The sequence below is a fragment of the Festucalex cinctus genome, chromosome 9 (assembly GCF_051991245.1).
Source record: "Festucalex cinctus isolate MCC-2025b chromosome 9, RoL_Fcin_1.0, whole genome shotgun sequence".
NCBI lineage: Eukaryota > Metazoa > Chordata > Actinopteri > Syngnathiformes > Syngnathidae > Festucalex > Festucalex cinctus.
Window position 1 is genome coordinate 14,151,049 of NC_135419.1, and position 20,155 is coordinate 14,171,203.

At 38.6% G+C, this 20,155-nt stretch overlaps 3 protein-coding genes across 9 annotated transcripts in view; 2 read left to right on the top strand and 1 right to left on the bottom strand.

Annotated features, from left to right (window-relative positions):
- zdhhc15b (zDHHC palmitoyltransferase 15b) overlaps positions 1-1,589 on the top strand; it is a 60,977-nt gene extending 59,388 nt beyond the window's left edge. For all 5 annotated transcript variants that reach the window (XM_077531237.1, XM_077531239.1, XM_077531238.1 and 2 more), the window contains one exon: positions 1-1,589. In XM_077531237.1, coding sequence (XP_077387363.1) covers positions 1-44 — 44 coding nt within the window. In that variant the 3' untranslated portion in view covers positions 45-1,589.
- uprt (uracil phosphoribosyltransferase (FUR1) homolog (S. cerevisiae)) lies at positions 1,257-7,868 on the bottom strand. Its single transcript, XM_077531241.1, has 8 exons — positions 7,605-7,868; positions 7,230-7,516; positions 6,271-6,313; positions 6,122-6,191; positions 5,942-6,004; positions 4,901-5,062; positions 4,273-4,371; positions 1,257-2,047 (listed from the first exon to the last, which is right to left on the bottom strand). The coding sequence occupies exons 2-8, from the start codon at positions 7,478-7,480 to the stop codon at positions 1,941-1,943; spliced, it is 795 nt and encodes a 264-aa protein (XP_077387367.1). The 5' UTR covers positions 7,481-7,516; positions 7,605-7,868; the 3' UTR covers positions 1,257-1,940.
- The window catches only part of abcb7 (ATP-binding cassette, sub-family B (MDR/TAP), member 7), a 23,741-nt gene continuing 11,427 nt past the window's right edge, over positions 7,842-20,155 (top strand). For all 3 annotated transcript variants that reach the window (XR_013284843.1, XR_013284844.1, XM_077531234.1), the window contains exons 1-8: positions 7,842-8,030; positions 9,730-9,813; positions 9,899-9,976; positions 11,390-11,509; positions 16,094-16,226; positions 18,169-18,437; positions 19,071-19,159; positions 19,273-19,360. Coding sequence is in view for 1 of the 3 variants with exons in the window: in XM_077531234.1 (XP_077387360.1) it covers positions 7,881-8,030; positions 9,730-9,813; positions 9,899-9,976; positions 11,390-11,509; positions 16,094-16,226; positions 18,169-18,437; positions 19,071-19,159; positions 19,273-19,360 (1,011 nt within the window). In the remaining 2 variants the exon portion in view is untranslated. The remainder of the gene's footprint in view (positions 8,031-9,729; positions 9,814-9,898; positions 9,977-11,389; positions 11,510-16,093; positions 16,227-18,168; positions 18,438-19,070; positions 19,160-19,272; positions 19,361-20,155) is intronic.

Consider the following 20,155-nt stretch of genomic DNA (forward strand, 5'->3'; position numbering starts at 1 on the left):
TCGAGGATCAAGACCCTTGCGTTACCATAGAGATGGAGGACTAGACAATGGACACTGGTGCAGAGGTTGAAGAGGAGGCGGCGGGAACATGCACTCAAAAAATGCGGACGTTTGCCAGTAATTCTGACAAGGACCAAACTGCATTTGGATTTTATTTTCTTCTTTGAAAGACAACTTGAAAAAGCGGACGGACATCCGGGTGCATCCCGTCGCCGCTCAATAATTACCTGCAACTCCATGTGATCATTTGAAGGTGTGGCTTTTTGCAAAAGTTGGATTCTGTTTGCACCATCCAAATGTTACCTCATGCTCATTTTTGCTTCTGGAGGTGGAGTCATTGCCTGGAAGTTCAGTAGCACATCTTATTTATTTCCCGTCACTGAACCAGATTGAACCTGCGCCTTACACATAATATATGTTGTTATCCTGCGTTGTGGGGACCCATTTTCTAAATGAATGTATCCAGCAGTCGTATTGCTTTATAATGTGGCGCGCAACTTTTTAGGTACAAATCTCCATCATATCCTTTTGATAGTTTTTAATCGCTATGTTGTGTGTTTGATAAGGTTAGCAAAGAAAGACGTGAAACTGGAATAATCCTCAAGTATCCCCAAAAAAGTGTAATCAATACATATAATAATCAGTATTACGAGTGCTTTGGTACACAAACAATTCTATCATCACAAACTAGTGGCCTTTGATGATTTTGATGCTTGGCCTCAATTAGTTACTAGGGATAAAAGTATACCTAAAAAGTGCTAATATGAGTTTGTCAGACTTCCCATTCCCATCGTAGCACTGACCGAAGGACAAATTCTTGGACCAGGTCAGATATCAGCAGGTCTAGTGCCGCCCTCTCTCAAGCAATTTGTACAAATGAAGGCCTGCATTCTTTGCAGTTGATTAAATCAATACCTCCAGACATTTGATGAAAACTTATCAAAAAGAAGACTTAATAGGCACTAAGACGTCAGAATAGAACTTGCATATCAACAATGATGATTTTATATATATATATAAATGATCCATGGGATCCAAAATGGCTAATTGGCACAAGGTGTTTTTTTTTTTTGTTTTTTTTAAAGAGAGGACAGATAATTGGAAGGAGAGCACGTCTCCTACTATGTGATGTTTGTATTGTTTTGTATGTATTCACATTTCTGAGGATTTGTACATATTTTATGCCAATATTTTGAGACAAAACAATTTCTGATGACAGTTTATTGACAATGAAGGCAAAGCTGAATGGATCCAGGTCTTTTTTTCACTTTATTTTCACTTTACTCACACTTCATTACAGGATATTTCTACTTTGTTGGACCAATCAAGAAACACTCCTCACGTCTGTCAAACACTCCCTAATTTTCCATCTATGTTGTGTATGTTGTAATGTATGTGCATGTAGAAATCGTCAGAAAATATGGATGTTCTTCCATGATTCTTATTTATTGCTCAGATTAATGAGTGAGACATTTGCTCATTTATGTGACATATATACAGTATAACAATAGATATGTCAGTGACACATACTGTATGTATTTGAAACCTGGATGTCTAACAATAATAATAATAATAATAATAATAAAAATCTTTCTTTGACCACAAGGCAGTATTTTCAAACGCTCTTGTGGTCCAGTTGAAACTGGTCTTTGGCGTACTGTGTGTGATTGTGTCATTTGTCAGTAAACACTGTTCTTTCCCATTTGGTGCTCTTTCCGATAACAAATATAAATCCTTTATTAAATCACCAGTTGTCACATGCAAAATAATATGATCTCGATTATGGCTCAGCATTGTTTTGTATTCATATGAGAAACAGCAAAAAGAAATCAGAATAAATACAGTTTCATTGGAGGAAAAAGAGTATTTGGCACGACAAGGAGAACATTTTTAAATAAAGCAGACGGAAACATACTTCAAACAAATCTGTTGAACTGGATTTAATCGGTGCCGAAGTACCTTTGTCCAAAATGTGTTGGCGCCACTGGGTGAACTTCTGTTGCCAATATGGTGATGTCTGGGAACTCCTGGATTATAGACTTGGCCCCTAAAATGAAAGAACATTTTACATTTTCATTCACTTTCATTCTTACTTGATCACTGTTGACTTTTTCCATTCTTAGTCAAGTAGTCCCCTTTTTTTTTTTTTACCATCTAATTTTAAATTGTGTCGTAATATTTCTGAGTGAGCACATGTTTTCACGCCATCAAATTTTCATGTTGAAATTGTGGGGGCACGGGGAGTACTTTTTGTCTCACAACGTAATGTGGACATGATTCTGGGCACTGTCCAACAATGTTGAAAGCAAAATGGCCAAGGACAGATTTATTTATTTATTATTATTTTTTTTTAAGTCTTTATAGTTCAATGATCTCTCATGGCGGCCCACTTCTTTTAATTCCATTGACTGTAGAGGGTGCCAGCGCCTTATCTAAAGCAATATTTTGTACTTTGTCAAAGCTCTTGAGGTCATTTTTTCCCCTCAGATCTTGCTCCTCATACCACCAACTACTTGAAATGGAATGAAAACTGCTTATGTTGTTTGCAGCTAAGTAGTATTGTACCATGCAATTTAGCCTGAATAGATTCTACACAGATTAATGAACAATTAACTCCACATGACTGACAGAAATCTGATTAGTACACACATTACGAAGTAGGCACAAAACGGTCATGTGTGGATGGGATTGACAATGAATAGATCGATTGCTAAGAATTGTGTCGATTGTGTGGGCTTCATTGTTGCATAATTGTTTATCGACGGTTACATGGAGTAAACTTAGACTGCTTCCAGCAGAAGAGCTGGTGATTCAGTCTCAAATCGCACGTTTCAGCAAAATCCATCCAGTAGTTCCTCAAAAATAGTAGTGAAAACGCATATTTCTTTTACAAAGTCCCTGGAAAGCAATGCCTATTTCCCCCAAAATGTTATTCAAATTATATTATCTCAAACTCATTTTTGTCACGGGCCCCTTAGTAGTTACGGCTTCCCTCGACAGTGAAACCAAATATTTTGTTGTATTATTACAGATACACAACAGCTTGACTTGCTAACTTTTAAATCAGAAGTCAAGGATAATAGTTTGTTGAATTATAGTTCAAGTTACTGTAAAAAAAATCTTGCAAAATCTCAATATTTATTACACTCGACAATTAAAAAATTTGGTACAGATTTTAGCAGGACTCACGGAAGTTGACACATGATTAGCTTTTGCGGTCCACATAAAATGTGGATGGCTGGATTTGGACCGTGGGCCTTCAGTTTGATCTAAAAAGCCCAATCACTATATTAAAAAAAAATAAAAAATAAATTGGTCAGTTTATACTATAATTGGGGCTTTTAAAGAGGAAGTGACCCCCCCCCCCCCCCCCTTTTTTTTTTTTTTGACAATATGTTCCATGCAGCCCCACTAGTCTAAATATGGCATTCTGGTTCTGGTTAATATTGTGTTAATGGAATATGAGTTAAGCAGCAAAATCCAGCCGTTTTTATCCATCTCGGGGCAGCCATTTGGCCACTTGTTGTCGACTGAAGATGACATCAATGTTGCTCAGGTAACAACCAATCACGGGTCAGCTTACAAAAACAGGTGAGCTGTGATTGGCCCATTGCCTGAGCACTGAGCAGCTGTGATGTCATCTTCAGTCGACAGCACGTGACAAAATGGCCACCCCCTGAGATGGATAAAAAGACTGGATTTTGCTTCATAACATATTCCACAAATGTAATATTAATCAGAACGTCATGTTTAGACTAGTTAAGTCATATACAACACATTATTGTCAATAAATGTTTAAGGTTGACTTCCACTATAAATGACCATCTTCATTTTTTAATAGGCACAGTAAGACAAAAGCATTTTCTCCCCACACAGAACTTTCATTTTTGGAAAATACCGTCACATGGCTACTTTTATATTAATTCATAAATCTGACATGATTTATTACAGATTTATGTTTTGCTTGTGTAAAAAAAAATAAATATACAAATATGACCTTGATAATAATTACATATCGAATCGCAATTACTTTTCAAAATTATACAGCCCGAACAAAGCAAATCTGTGTGCTCTCATTGAGAAATCTCATTTCAAAATAAGCCTTGTATAAGACTAATCGCCAGCTGCAGCCACCGCGCAGCAATGCTGTTACCAGTCGAATAAAAGCAACGACACATGAGGAGGAGAAACGCGGGGGGAGGTTGGAGACTGATTTTGTTTGGGTAAACAAAAGCAAATGGAAAATGAGCCCGTGCAGCTGTGCTGATGTACCGTGAGGTGTGGAGAAGAGGCTGAGGAGGATAATATGTCTGGGCTGGACCCCGTGCTCGATCAGCACCTTCACTGCTTCAATCACCGTGTTCCCGGTACCTGACCACACACACAATGTATTACGCACTCTCAAAATAGCCCTCACATAAAACTTGACATCTTTAGGATCATGAATTGGGTTATTAGATCATAAAAAAATATATGAAACGGGTCTATGTGAGGGTAATTGCTTATGTTATCATCTCAAAAAGGACCCTGGTTGTGACCCGCACACTTGCCATGCGTTTGAATATTACGCCATTAAAATAAACCTCCAACCTGACAGGGTCAACAAGCATATATTTTTTTCCTCATTTATGTGCAGGGAAATGCAAAAGATACTTTTTTTTTTTTTTTAGCCCTCATTATGCTTTTCTGCAGGTTGGTGGCCATTGCCGAGGCAGTGTATAATTTCCTCTGTGAAGGCTATAATTCTCAGACCAGGGTGAGTGCGCCTGAGTGATGTGGAAATGTCGACTTGGCGGGATAGGTCGATGCGACTGAGATTTCTCAAAATATATATGTTAAAATGCACATGCTGCTGTTGGGAAATTGAAGTGCGGCATCGGACGTTCGTGCTGTGACTCACTGAGGATGGGGTACATGAGCAGCACTTTTCTCCTGTAAATATCCGGAGGGAACTTGGCGTAGTAGACCTTGGCTTTCTGGGTCTCCTCGTCGCTTTGGATGAGGATTTTGCCGATGCGGATGGAGCGGCAGCAGTCCCGCAGACCTTGCTCCATGGCCTCACCTGTGCCAAAGACGCACGCGGAAAAAAATCCAAGGATGAATGCGTTGAACATCGACAGTGCCTGTGACGAAAATAGCTTTTCCTTTACAGGGTCTTTAAGATCATTACTGAAATGAACTATGGAAGACCAAAACTGCCTAAATTAAAAATAAAATGAATAAATAAAATGAATAAAAGTGGAAATAAAAATAGAATTTAAAAATTAAATACAAAAATTTATATAAATGGAAAAAAAATATATATATAACCATAAATAAATAAACAAGTAAAAATAAATACAAGAATAAAAAACATAATTAAGTCGCAAGTTGTGGGGACAGTGGACAATATAGTCGTCCATTGCTGGAGCTCTCCATGCAAGCCGGCGGGACTTTCTTGTTGTCCGACCCGCTCACTCGACCATTGAAAGGCAGCTTTTGCAACGGCGGAGTCCAACCCAAGACACGCCCCCTCATTTGAATAACATTTTGTCCTGACAGAGCGTCCGCAGCATGAAATAAATAAATGTGAGAGAAGAGCGTTTTTATGTACTGATTGATACTTAATTCTATATATTTATTTTTACATTTAGTTTTATTTTTTGAATCTCGTATTTCATTTTTGTATATAGTTTTTTTTTTTTTCATTTATTTTTTTTTAAGATCCATTCTTGTTTCACATTTATTTATTTTTAATTTTGCTTATTTTGGTCCTCCATACTGGGACAGCCTCACTAGATTTGCTGACGTGTCACAAACAACCATTTTCAGTCCACCTTGTTCAATTTTAGAGGCATATTATTCCAAAACATTTTATCGGAAATCCCAATATTTTTCCAGATTACAGGATATACAGTAGGTGTTCACTTTCTGTATGCACTGCAGATGTCGTTTGACTCACCACTTCTCATAATGCTGACGCCGCAGTTGCCTCTCTCAAACTTGACTCCTTCATATTTATATCCTGAAGACGCAATATGGCACAAGTCAGTTATGAACGTACTGTAGAAGTGTAGAAGAAACCGAGTCAGCTCCTCTGTGAAATGTCGACTTTGACAGCTTTTCCAATTCCCAGTCTCACCTGTTGGTGTAGTCACAGTACACTCGGAGTAAGGCAGTTGATTCAGGCCTTCTTCCACTACAAGTCTAATCTGTTGAACAATAATGGAAGTCCATTAAATATTGAAAATACTTAAATACTGTTGGTATCATGGTACTTTATAATCCTACCAGTCGGTCGGCACAGAACACAAAATCCCCTCTGCTGGTAGTCCTGAAAACACGAGAAAAAAAAATGTTCAGACCAGATTTTTTTTTTTTTTTTTTTAAGTTAGTTATTGAATGCGACTGCTAATTATTCCAGCATAGATCAATGTTCAGATGTTATGGGAAAATCAATGTGGAAATTCTAATCTAATTGATGGAGTGGATTAGTTAATTTGGGTGCAATACATTTTCTAACCGCCTGAATCAAAAAGAATGTATGCCAATATCGGGAGCAATATCAACTGACTTTACTCAATAACTTGAGGACGTTATAACAGCATTTATTGATTTAAAAAAAAAAAAAAGTTTTAAATGTATGCAGTATTTTGAAGCTGTCAGTGACCTTTTTTGTAAAATTTCCCATGATCCTTTGAACCCTTATAAAGACTAAAATGCCACCTGATAAGAGAAAGGTCCCCAACCTCAAAATATTTACATTTCTGCTACGACTTTTGGTGTTTATTGATGTTAGAGCACACTGGAAATGTTTTCCTAATATTTTATTGACAAAGGGAATACAGGAAATGATTGGCAAATTAAATAGTGATCGTTTCCAGGTTTGTTTGACAAGCTTCTCTCACATAGAACTGGTTATTAGTACTTTATGGAGATGATAGAGATGACAATTTGTATTTTTATAAAATCGGTGGAAGAAAATGCGAACTAAGTACTTGTAGGTATCTTGGGAAATCTCTTTGATGTGGGTCAACTTTGACATTATTGTGTATTTGGGGTTACCTGAGGAAAACTCATCAAATTCATGGTAAAAGTTATTATTATTATTATTATTATTACTACTTCAAAATATCACAAAGGGTCAAATTGGACTTTAATATTTACGTAAAGGGTGACTCATGGTCCTTTATATATTTGGGAAAGGAGAATGTGGGATTAATAAAATAATAACAAAAGCGATGACTCACTTGTCTCTAATTATAGTCTGTAATTCTCGTATCTGGTCATTGAGGGGAAGCAGTTTGAGTTGAGGTCCCAGTGAGTCCTGGTTTACGGGCTGTCTGCTGCTGGCATCACCTGCCTCATGAGTGGCCAGCACAGCCGCCACATTGCTGCTACTGCTGGGGCTGCTGTTGGTGGTGGTGGCAAAGCGCACTTGCTTCATTGGGTGCTCCTGGCCGGTGTTTACATTGCTCATTTGCTGATTGTGGCATGGCATCCTGAGTGAGTCTGTGAAGTGGGGGACGGTAGTTGTCTAACAAAAGGATCAAAGTTGGTCGAGCGACAGCCGTGTTAATCAGCCGTTCAACAAAAAGCAAAGCGACCAGGCAACGTGTTTTTACCTTTAGCCGCGACTCGTGTTTTCGAAAGGAGAAATTCCCAACTTAATCCAGCTGTCCCATACGGCCACACTATAGTGTCATGTTAAATAACGTTTAAACTATAAACCGCGTCGTTTAAAAAGTCAGATTATCCCGTTCTTCACGTTAAAATCATAATGTGTAGCAACACCGCCCGCTTGCTAGCTTTGACACTAGTGACAGCAAGGCGCGATGATGACCTAAGCGGAAATGACGAAGCCGGCGCGCGCACGTCCCGCCCTCTCTCACGCTTGCAACATGGCGCCACTGTTGGTGTCGCTGAAATGCGGCTTACACTTCCACAGACGAAAACTGGCAATTATTCTTCAAAAGACAAGCTCGTACCACGCTTGGAGTACAAGTAACGGCGAGAATGGGACAAAGTACACGCGTCAAAGTTCTTATCTGGTAAGTTTAACGAGGAGTTGGGGAGGACACGGTTGCTTTTTTGTGGTGACAGTCCACATACAAGGACAGAGCTGGACACAAGTTGTCCAATGTCCTCTGGTGTAATACAGGAACAAAACTAACAATGTGTGTTTTTCCTATTCTTGCGTGACTGTTATATGCCGCTGCTGACATGCAAATCCCACGAAGAGTTTGTATCATGACTGCTAGCAAGGTGCTAACTCGGATCTCCAGTAGTGTACAAGTTGTAACTCGCAACACAACTTTGTAACTTAATGTGATTTTTTTCCCCCTGTAACAACTAACGACAAACAAAATGGATCGTGAAATAGGGTTTGTTTCTTTAGTTGGGAAAATTATTGCCAGGGGTGTTGCATCACGTGTTGGGAGAGCCACAGACATATCAGTAAATGTTAGATAAGCGTGTTTGTCCCACCCGGTGGTGCATTGACACTTATTTTCTGCTGATGTCATTGTCGGTGAACAGCACAGTCAAATGAAAGAAAAGAATAAGACCAAAGATGATGAGACATTTCAAAACTGAAAGTTGAATAGTTATGTTTCAGTTTTGAGATGAGACGCAGTTTCGAAATGATGCTTGATTCACTTGAGATCACAATGGCAGGATGTTAGACTGATATGTTTTTGTTTTTCAGGACCAATACTTATTATTAGCTGATTAGTAGCAAGGAGGCCGTTAACCGATATTAGGAGCCGGATATTTATCTGCAGTAAAAGGGAAAATATTAGCATAGAAAAGTTGAAATGCCATATTAAGTATGTTTGTTAAATTAGAACAACTTTTAAATTGTTCAACATGTTGAAGGTTTTTCTTTTAATGAAACAGAAAATAGTCAGCTTTGTTTTTAAATTCTAACAAAAAAGTAAATTGTTTTCTGTCATAAATAGTTTTCTGAAATGAAACTGAAATGTTAAACTTCAAATATGAAAACTTAAACTTAAAATAAGATCATATGCAAAGTTATTATTATTATTCTTTTGGCTTCAACCTGAAATGTCACTCGAATATCTCTTAATTTTTGTGAGTACTGTATTGTATTTTATACATTTCCACTTTATGTTGTATTGCTAGGGAGTAGGGAGTGCCAATACTCCATATATGTCATCTTCTGTACATTACTCAAGTAAAGATGGAGATGAAAAGGTATGAAAACCTCATCAGGAATATAGTGGGAAAAAATATTGCAATTCAATCAGTTAATCACACTTTATTTACCGTTCATGCATTAAAATGCAACTCAAGGTGCTGTACAATTAAAACATCCGTAGTACAATAAAAAGAAAAAACACCCCTCCCTCCAACATCTCCATGATCATACCCATGCACACAAAACAAAACAAAACAAAATAGTGGGACACAGAGAAACCAGTTGAGGAAAAGTTGTTTAAAAACAACTTATTACAACATTGTTAAAATACATGAACAAGAAACTACATTTTTTTGCACACAATGGATGTATTGTAAATTTAAATTTGAAGATACAATTTGATTATACGAAAACAAAGCAACAAAATGAATTTTCATGCTATTAAGAGCTCACAAAATGCACTTAAGTCCTGTGACAAAGATAATCGAGGCCTTCAGTAAACGGTCAGAAGGAAATAAGTTGAGCACACACGTTGAGTTGTTAGGTGTTCTACAAATTTATGATCAGCTCATTTACATCTTGTGTTTCAGCTGAGTACACTGCCACACTCGCGAACAAGTACATGGAATACAAACACAACTGAAAGCAGTCGGCACATTTTACAGGCAGTAAACGTAAGTAGACTTGAGAAGTACTTCCAGATCAAAATGCTGTGAATAAATGAGATTCATGCACGTTCTAACTGCAAAGGTTTCACAGGATTTGCAGGTGACAGCTAAACGAACATGCTGGCACGGGAATGCTGGAGGAGGTCTCAGCGCAGACCCAAAAAATGTGGTAAGAGCTTTTGTTTTTCAATGTTTGTGTACACAGTGAGGCCGGTGGGACACGTGGCATGTTCTTAAACTATAAAAACACAATTCTGGGTGCAGGGGGACCACGTATTGGATGTCTCCACTAAAATAATGTTGAGAATTAAGAAATACTAATTAAAAGTGTTACAGAAAAATACATAAATCGGCATGAATAGGTGAGAACATGAGTTTTTTTTTTATCCATTAATTGTTAGGATCTAGAAAGAAAATATTTGCAAGCGTTGACTCGTAAGTTCACTGTACTGTTTTATCTATTTATCTGTCTATTATGTGTGCACTTATAGCAGAGCTTTCATTTCATTGTACTTGTATAATGACAATAAAGGCTAATCTAATCTACAGTTGAAATTTTTTTCCTTGACCATGCTCGGAACTCAAAACATTCAGAACTCAAATCATCTTTCCTTATTGAAATGAATGGAAATGTCATTAATCCGTTCCAGCATCCCAAGAATAAGCATACAAATGTGTTACATTTTTTCATAATGATACGATAGGACTTGATATTATACTTGGGGAAACAAAGAGTAATAACATTATTAAATAGAATTTAAAAGAATTAAGCAATTTTTGTCACAATTTCTGGAGAGGGCGGGATAAATCACTGGGCGAAACCCTGATATATATTTAGAACAAATGTATTTATTAAATTTTGAGCACATAAACTGTTTCTTTACAAGCTCATAAACTGCCAAACCATTGATGGTATTTTTATTTCTACACTCTGAATGTAGTTAAAAAACAAACAAACAAAAAAAAAACACCAAATAACATTACCTGAGCCCCATTTACGTGACAGAAACCTCCACAATTGCAGTAAATGTTAATCCTGTCTTTGCATCGTCACATATTACTTAATTGAATTTGATCAAAGGCAGATGTTGAGAACAAGGTCGCGTAATTTGCTGCTACACAACCGGGCTGTAATGCAGAGCTTCCATATTGAATGGATTAGAGGAATTAGTGCATCAACTTTGGCCCGCGGAGAGTCCCTGCGGCAGGTGTGTGCCGGAGTGTTGGTAAATAGACATGCTGGCAGCAGTGGGCGCTCCGCTTTCAGATGGGATGACAGCCCAGGTGTCTCATGGGACTTGTAGTGTCAGGCTGGATCTTCAGCTCTGCATGGTGATTCTTTGATAACCCCCATGAGACCCCTGTAGACATGTGATATTTCATGTGAAGGAGTCGAAGACAACCAATGTATGTAGGAGTTAAAATTATCAACTGTCTTGCAAGTAAAAAAAAAAAAAAAAAACACAAAATAAAAAAACTCACTGTTTGCAGGTTGCAGACAAAAATGTATGCTGCTTATGTTGTACAAAGAGTAAGCTATTTATTTTCAAACTAAATAAGAGAATGTTGTTGCTCTCCATAGCTGAAAGAGGTGAACACATCTACGATCCTGTCTGCCATGCTGTCTTACGTGTGGCCGAAGGACAGACCTGACCTACGGGCCCGTGTTGCCATCTCTCTGGGCCTGCTAGCTGCAGCCAAGGTATTATTCAAGACTATTCATACGTAGACATACTAGACATGATATTTGTCTTCTTAACTTCAGCTTTATGTTTTAGAGGCTGCACTTTGAATTCCTCTGTTCTTATTTGAGATACCTAACAATCTTTTGGGATGTTTGATTATGATTATTCGACTCTAGGCTTTAATATAAACATGTATTCAAATTAGGGGTGTCAAAATCAGTGCATTAATTTAGTTAATTTAAAGTTATTTTCCTGCCACTAATTTTTTAAAATTAATTAATTAATGACCGGCCCTTACTTGGAAAGCCTGGACTGTGGCAGAATACATTTAATAAAGCATATATTTGTAGAGACTGGGGTCAAGTTGTATTTCACAATTTTAAAAATGTGCAAGAATTTCAAAAGTTATTTCATGTTAAAGCTTAGACAGCTATTAATATGAAAGAAAAATGCACTGAGCTATCACCGTCTTACAAATGCCATCTCGTGGAAGAACACAATATCACATACGTTCTCTTTAAAATGTTTTAAGTGTCCCAAAGACATATTTATAGTTTTTGTTTTTTTTTGTTTTTTGATAATGCTAGAGCATACAGAAGGCTTTGATGCAGCCTTTCTACTGTAGAGAACGGTTGAAGCAATGGTAGATATTACAAAAAATGGCAAGCAGGTGGCAGCAATGTATGAGATCAACCAGGGCCACGTCGAAAACAAGCTGTTTCCCCACAATTCTAAGCAGATTTGTGAATAACGATGACGCTGAATGTTCTAATGTTAATTGCTGCAGAACGGAAACCGATGGAAATACTTTTTTTCCTGATGAAAGAAGATAGTCTAATCTTTCTTTTTCTCTGTTTTTAGAGCAATAGAACAGAATATTCTATAGGCCTTGCCAAATCAGTCAAAATCCAATAAAACAGCCAGGAGCAAAGGGGGTTGCTTCAGTGAAAATGGCTGGGAATGAATGAGTTAATTTTTATTACATTTTATGAATTATGAAATTACTGTATCAATGACTAAAAGATGCAGCCATATTTGTAGTATTTAACATGTTTCTGCATTTATCTTAACAAGCGTTTGAAAAAAAGATTTTATTGTACATTTAGAACAGATAAATTTGCGATTAATCGTGAGTTAGCTATTGAAGTCATGCGATTAAATATAATTAAAAATTTTAATCACCTGACACTCCTAATTCAAATCAAAATTCCATGAGCCTCCCCCAACAAGTTCATCCCATGGCGTTGGCACCTCCATTGTGAGGAGGTTCTTCGTGGCCACAATATCTATCAGCCTTGACAAAAGCAGATAGCGTTGTTGTCTGGAGATGCTGACACGCTTGCTGATGGGTTTCAGCACCCTGGCCCTCGCCATCCCCCAAGGTGAAAAGGTTCGCCAGGCTAGGCAGGTTGTCATATACTGCCTGAATTAGGAGGGTGATGCGGTGTGGCGGGGGCCGTCCAGGTGACTTTTCTTTGGGCCCGTTGACTGCTCTCACCTTGCCCACATCCCCTGTCACCTCAAGCGAGCCAGGCTGCCCTCTGCTGCACCCCTCACCACCTTGTGAATATGCCTCCGCCTCTCTGCACCCCCCGTGCCGAGGTGTTGGGAACAGCCCCAAGCTTGCTCTGCCATGTGCCACCATCCCCACTCGATCTGTTTGGCGCAGCCGGGACTCATCATCCAGCACAGCCGCCTTGGCACTCCACTTCATTATTACAGTCTTCGGCGTTTTCAGTTTGGTGCTTGGAGGGCGTCGTCTCACAAATTCTTTGTGGCTTTTAGATTTAAAAAAATAAAATAAAAATCTCTTCAGGCTGATTTGTGCTCTTTGGCAAATTTGTATTTATTTATGTATGTATGTATGTATGTATGTATTTATTTATTTTTTCAATAGGCAGCAGGACATCTTTCCCATATCTTAGTTCACACAGACTAGGGCTGCTCGATTATGGGAAAAATAAAAATCTGAATTATTTTGGTTGAAAACACAATTATTCAAATGATTATTTTTTGGTACAAAACAAGAAAATGTGCAATACTTTAAAAATATTAAGACCTATTAAAAAAAAATAGAAACACTATAATTATGTAAGTTCATTTTGGACCAAACAGAATTTAGAATAATATATATTTATAATAATATATATATATTTATTTATTTATGTTGGCAAAAACTTCAAGTTGGAGTGCAGCATGTTGCAATAGGACGATCATTTATATTTTGGTACAAAACAAGAAAAATGTAAAACAAATGAAAAATATTAAGACAAATAAAATTCTTTAATTATGCAAATTCCTTTTGGATGAAACAAAATTTATTAAATTAGTTATTTTAAAATTTTAAAAATGTGCAAATGTATAAACTTAAACAACAGAAATTATTATTAATATTTTATTGTTTTTTTTTTTTACGTTTATGCTGATTTTGTAATTGTTGAGTGTAGTAATTGTAATTGAATTTTGATTAATTGCACAGCCCTGACGTATAAATATATACATGCATGCATGCATACATGCATACATACATACATACATAAATGACAGTTATCTTTCTTTATGGTACTCGTTTTGGCCTTGTACTTGGCCTCGTAAGGTGCAAAATTTGAACCTTAGTGAATATAAAATGAATGTTCTGTATCAAGTCCTTGGCTTCGCAAGAGCTACAGTATGTTGGCATGCCTCTTTGTCGGCCTCTTCGTGGTAGCTGAAGTAATTCCAGCCTTTACAGATCATGTATTGCATCCGTTGCAGTCTTTCTTGCAATCTGCTCTGCATGTCTACACTCCAAAGGTGACACATCTTAGAGACTGTACTTGCAATGTTTATGTCGGATGAAATATTGTGATCAGACTAAACATTTTCTTGACATTAAACAGTGAACTGGCTGGTGGAAGCTGAATAGTGTTCCTGAGCTCTAAAATCTCCCACCACAGGGCATTACAGTAAAAGGTTGCTTTCTGGTATTAAAAGCTTCACAGTCAAAAATTCAAGGTTGGAGCTAAAGTGCTACCTGACACACCCACATCCTTGCAGAGTATTATTACTTGTCTACACACTAAAATACAAACATGTCATTTTATTTTTGTCATTGCCATGTCATTTTCTTGAGAGAGTGATTTTGTGTGGACAATTGTTAAATTTGGTGCGTCTGTATGTCATTTAAAAAAAATCTATAATTGAAAAAATCTGTCATTTGAAAAAAAATCTATAATAAAAAAAAAAAGAATCTGTCATTTAAAAAAAATTGCAATTATCTGTCATTTAAAAAAAATCTATAATTAAAAAAAATGTATAAATGACTCAAAGGTAAAAAAATAAATGCCTGTAGGTAAAGATTAAGCCCCAGCTAATACGGGTTGTCAGTGTTTTATTTTTATTTTCCCCCTAAAAGCATCTTAGCCACAATTTGTTTTTGAGGACATTTGAGTTCCTTGAGGTCAAACACAAATTTACTGCTGCCAAATAGGCTCGTCCTCTGAGCACGGCTTCCTCTAGCGTGTGTTAGAGGCGACATCATCCAAACTTTTTTTGTTTTTTTAATTGATTTCCTGCTTTGATGCAGGTCACCCCGATTCCTCCTGCTTGTCTACTTTAAATGGAAGCATCATCTGTGTGGACTGGAGTCCATTTTTCAATCAGCATAATTGTAATAAATTGACCCAATATCTAGGCCTGGTGGCATATCACTAAGTTCAACACAGTCCCTGCCTTTTCCAACCTTATAATGAGTTAGTAGATTAGATGAGGGGATGTTTATAAGCCCTTTGATAATAAGATCTGGTTGTGGCAGCCATTTTTATTTTATCAATTTTTAGAGTGAGAGCCAGGACTTCTGTTGCTAGAATATAATAACCGATGTCAAGTGTATATATTGAGAACCCTGGTGAGTTAATAGCTCTCTTTATATATAGTAGAAGTGTGTGTGTGTGTGTGTGTGTTTGTAAGTAGGCTGTATGGATAGATAAATATGGCTATTTATGAGTCATTGTATTTAGTTTATTTTCTTTCCTCGAATAATTGTATGTGGTTTATTTACTTAACTGATATTCAATTATATCATGCTGCATTTGACGAGTGAAAATCCAAGAAACAAAGCAGAAAAAAAAGATCTTGTCTGCGTCGCTCCCGTGTTCTCTGTCTTCCCTAATGTGTCACAAAGTGCTCAGGTTGACTCGCACAGCTGTCCCTGTGCTTTTAATTAGCCCTAATACCCAATTCAGTTCCATTAGCCGGAAATATCAGCCGGCGCAGGGGCACCAGCAGACACAGTCAGGGAACGGTCACAGGCATGCACAGACTGTGTGTAAAGCTTCCATGAGCATGTTGGAAAATAAAACTGGTTTTAGTTTGTTAACATATCAATTAAAACCGTCTCCTTGGAGACTGTTATAGGATTGTCCAAAAGATTAATTAGACATTGAGGATTCTGTCAATTGAATTCTACTAGTGCTGTAAATGGAAAGGAGATGATGCATCTCAACTGGTTTATTGTAATTTAAAAAATTTACTTTTTGGACCACAGAATTATTGTTGTTTTTTTGTTGTGGACTGTTTGAGACTCTTCTTCCCAACCCCATCCTCCCTCTCTGCCTTCCCAGATGACCAATGTGACGGTGCCCTTCATGTTTAAGTATGCAGTGGACGAGCTTAACCAGATGTCGGGACACATGCTGAACCTGAACGATGCGGCAAGCACGGTGGCTACCATGGCAACGGCCATGCTGATTGGCTGTGAGTTCCAGACTTTTGTTGCACTAGCAGGTGCCGTGCTCATCAGAGGGGACTATGGGACTGCCTATTATCTCCGGGCTGACCTTTCCCAACACACTCGCATCAATGCCGCTGCACAACCCCTTCCTTATCTTCCTTTTATTTACACTATGCGTTCTGTTAGGGTGTGTATTTGAGTTGACCTATTTTATTACGCACATATGTACTGACAACTTTTCATTGTGGTAACCGTTTCCTCTCAAGGCAGACATTCATATTTTTCTAAAGCAGACATAGAGATTTTGATTTTTCTTATGTTGTGTTTTTGATGGAGGCCAGGCATTTTTTTTTTCTCATTCCCTTTTTACTCCTCATTTCTCCTTGCCCGAGTAGTCCCTGTGCACAAAAGAGGAGTCAGAGGTGAGATGCAGCTCTACTAAGAAGTTCATTACTGATTAGAGTATATTTTTTTTCCTGAGGTGCTAATGAAAAACATAAATACAGCTGGAAAATAGTGACCTGACACATACTGCAACTCTCTCTGTGTTTGAGTGAGATCAGATTGGATACACTTAGCCCTGGAGCCACTTATTTTAATAAGCCCACTTAGATCTTGCTCAGTAGTGCTTGGTGAATAATTGGAGCACACGAACAGGTCTCCAGACAAGATGAAATAGGATGACAAGGAAGAATGTACAAGACACTCTTCTAGAATGGAATTGTATTCTTTGCACCCTCTCTGCAATGCTCGGGGCCCATCCGTGTATGTGGCGGGGTGTGTAATTTGGCTGAAATGGTAGTCCAGTGCTCATCCTACCTTGTCAGATGTGGACACATTGTTCATTTGATGAGCATTCCTATTTAACGCCACATTACTGCCCCACGGAGGCCGACAGACAGAGCAATTATTACCTGACTCTGGTTATATCAGACAAGCTAGTCACAGTGAAATCACCTCAAAAAAGACCAGGTGTCATTCATACTTGGACTAATATAAATTTGTAACAGACCCTAGCATCTTGTTTTGTAAATGTGCTGGAATGAATTCTGTATCTGATGATCCTACAGCTACTAAACTAGGATGTCACAATTCCTCTCGTTCTCAGACAGTGGTAAAATTGAGATCATACTTTACAATGTTTGAAACAAAACTAATTACCAGCAAAAATGACATGGCAGATGTAGTCACCTATGATGTCTTTCAGTTGGCAAATCTAGGGAGAGGTACTGTAAAATTTCTCATACCCGTCAGCCTGGATAGCGATCATGCTTAGCTGATACGAGGGTGTTCATTAGTCTTAAAAAGCCTGAACGATGATGCAAATATTGTGGTATAATATTAAGCCCATACTGACTACTTTTAGGGGTGCACCAATCACAATTTTTGGGGCAAACCCCAATCTTTTTCATGAAATGTCATCTCTCACGTTCTTTAAAACGTATAAAAGTTTCAGAGGTCATTGTATGTGTTTATCAGCAATAAGGAGTCAAAGTATCCATACTTTCAGATATTCATTGAATAGTCAATGAAAGTTGAATATTCATGAATGTTTATTCAATGTTGAATATTGAGTATTCGTTGCCACTCAATCAGATCAATCGTTCTGCTGTCACTGCGCTGTGTACTGACACGTATTGGTCACTTGGTATTGTTTGTATTACTGTTTTATTCTAACGATAGCATAAAAAACATCTAGAAATGGGGGGTCATGCTCACCTGTACCTGTGCTTTACAATATGTAAAGAGGCTGGCAAATTATACTCCACTTTCTCCATTTTGATGCAGCAAAAATTTACATATGATCCCCAGCCTCTGTATTCTTAACCATTGCCCTGAGATTATGACAAGAATAGGTTCTTTTTCTTTTTATTCTTACAAAAAAAGCCGAGCCCTGTTTCATTTTGAACCTCCCTGCTTTTCAGCGTCAGAGTGTGTAATTGCCTGTGTCCTGCTCTGTCCCAGATGGTTTGTCACGGGCCTGCGCGGCCCTCTTCAACGAGCTTCGGAACATGGTGTTCGGAAAAGTGGCCCAGAGCTCTATCCGACGCATCGCCAAGAACGTCTTCCTCCACTTGCACAATCTGGATCTGGGCTTCCATCTCAGCCGCCAGACGGGAGCACTATCCAAGGCCATCGACCGCGGCACCCGAGGCATCTCATTTGTCCTTAGTGCCCTCATCTTCAATCTGGGCCCCACAGTCTTTGAAATGGGACTAGTGAGTGCCATCCTGGTAAGATCTTTCTCATGCTGTTTGACGTATCAGACAGTCTGAAAAGGCAAAAGCTGCTCACAGTGTTCATTCTTCGTGCGGTCCCGTTATTATTCCAATACCCAGCACCTTTCATCACCTTGGCACACTTTGCAGCGGAACGTCAGGATATTAATTCCAGGATGTCTCATTTTCATTAGATGAATCCCCGTTTTCTTTGGGTGGGCAACCCGAAGCCCATTAGCATCGATGTAGAATCCCGAAGCTTTGTTGCAGCTTAATGTCCTCCTGTAGTGTATGCCTGCCCACACACACACACACACACGCACCCCTACGCACACACACACACACTGGCAGTAAAAGACCTGCTCGTCTATAGCGTTGTCTTATTATTCCACCCTGGACCATAATGTCAGTTGGATGTAATGAGGACAGACTTCATTGCCCACACAGCTAAAGCATTAGCACGATTAGTTCTTGTCGTTTCCCCTCCATTTATAACACCCTATTTCGTTGTGAAGTGGCCGCAAACTCACTTTTGACACAAGCACTGGCACATGGTGGACTGATGTGCTTGCTTGACTTTGTTTCATGGGGCTGTTAAGTTGCAAATGATAAAACATTTTTTCCTCTACTTGCTTTCGTCCTGTGCAGTTCTACAAGTGTGGTGGGGCGTTCACGGCTGTGGCCTTGGGTACATTATCCACATACACCCTGTTCACCATACTCATGACGCAGTGGAGGTAACATTTAGCATGCTTGAATGTGATGATTTGTAGCATGTTATACTAAATTCATAGATTCACTAAGTTAGCATTGCTAAATAGCAAAAGTGCTCATTTGTTTCTGTGCACAGGACTCGTTTCCGCATAGAAATGAACAAAGCGGACAACGAAGCAGGCAACGCCGCTATCGACTCTCTCCTTAACTATGAGACTGTCAAGGTGAGATCACATACACCTACCCACACACCTCTACACTTCAACCCTATTTTCAGTTCCTCTTCATTGCGCCCCTCCCTTCATTTTTGTTTCCCGTCTTTTGCTTCTGCTTCACTTGAGTCAGGAACAATGACAAGAGTTTGACTGGTAGGATCAATTTCATGCAACACTTTCTCCTCAGTCTTTCTTTTCTCTTACAAATGTATTTTACATACAAATACTTCTACTAAAGGCAGGGTCTTCCGTTTTCACTCAGAAAAATGCACTTTATAAATACAGGATGTACAACCATGAATTCCTTCTGAATCGACACCTCTGGGCTTCTGTTAATGTGTGGTGGTGATTTTTTCCTAAACCCCTACCCCCCCAGCCTGTATTTTGCCATTTTGCGTTTGTTTTGTCAACAGCGGGACGTTTCTGTAGACAGGCAGTTGTTTACCCCTCCAGCCAATCGCAGAGCAGGGGGTGGTGGGAGGCGTGTCACTCACTGTCGGCAGACGGGGCTGGGCAAATTTGTCGGCTGCATGACGTCACTCCCGCGGCAACTTGACAGCACGCATGGATTTTTTTTTTTCACTCACTCAAGCTTGAGTGAGTGAGTGAGTGAGTGAGTGAGTGAGTGAGTGAGTGAGTGAGTGAGTGAGTGAGTGAGTGAGTGAACGGAAAAACAAAACCGTGCGTCCTGTCAAGTTGCCGCAGGAGTGACGTCATGCAGCCGACAAATTCGCATGTAATGACACTCCACTAACATTGGCTGAAGCAGGGGTATTCAAATATTGAAGGGACACAATATTTTTT

Coding starts and splice junctions, on each gene's coding strand:
- uprt (XM_077531241.1), bottom strand. CDS start 7,480: ATGCCATGCCACAATCAGCAAATGAGCAATGTAAACACCGGCCAGGAG. Junction 6,192..6,270: donor TGTTCTGTGCCGACCGACTG/GTAGGATTATAA, acceptor ATTGTTCAACAG/ATTAGACTTGTAGTGGAAGA. Junction 2,048..4,272: donor CCTCTTCTCCACACCTCACG/GTACATCAGCAC, acceptor CTTTCATTTTAG/GGGCCAAGTCTATAATCCAG.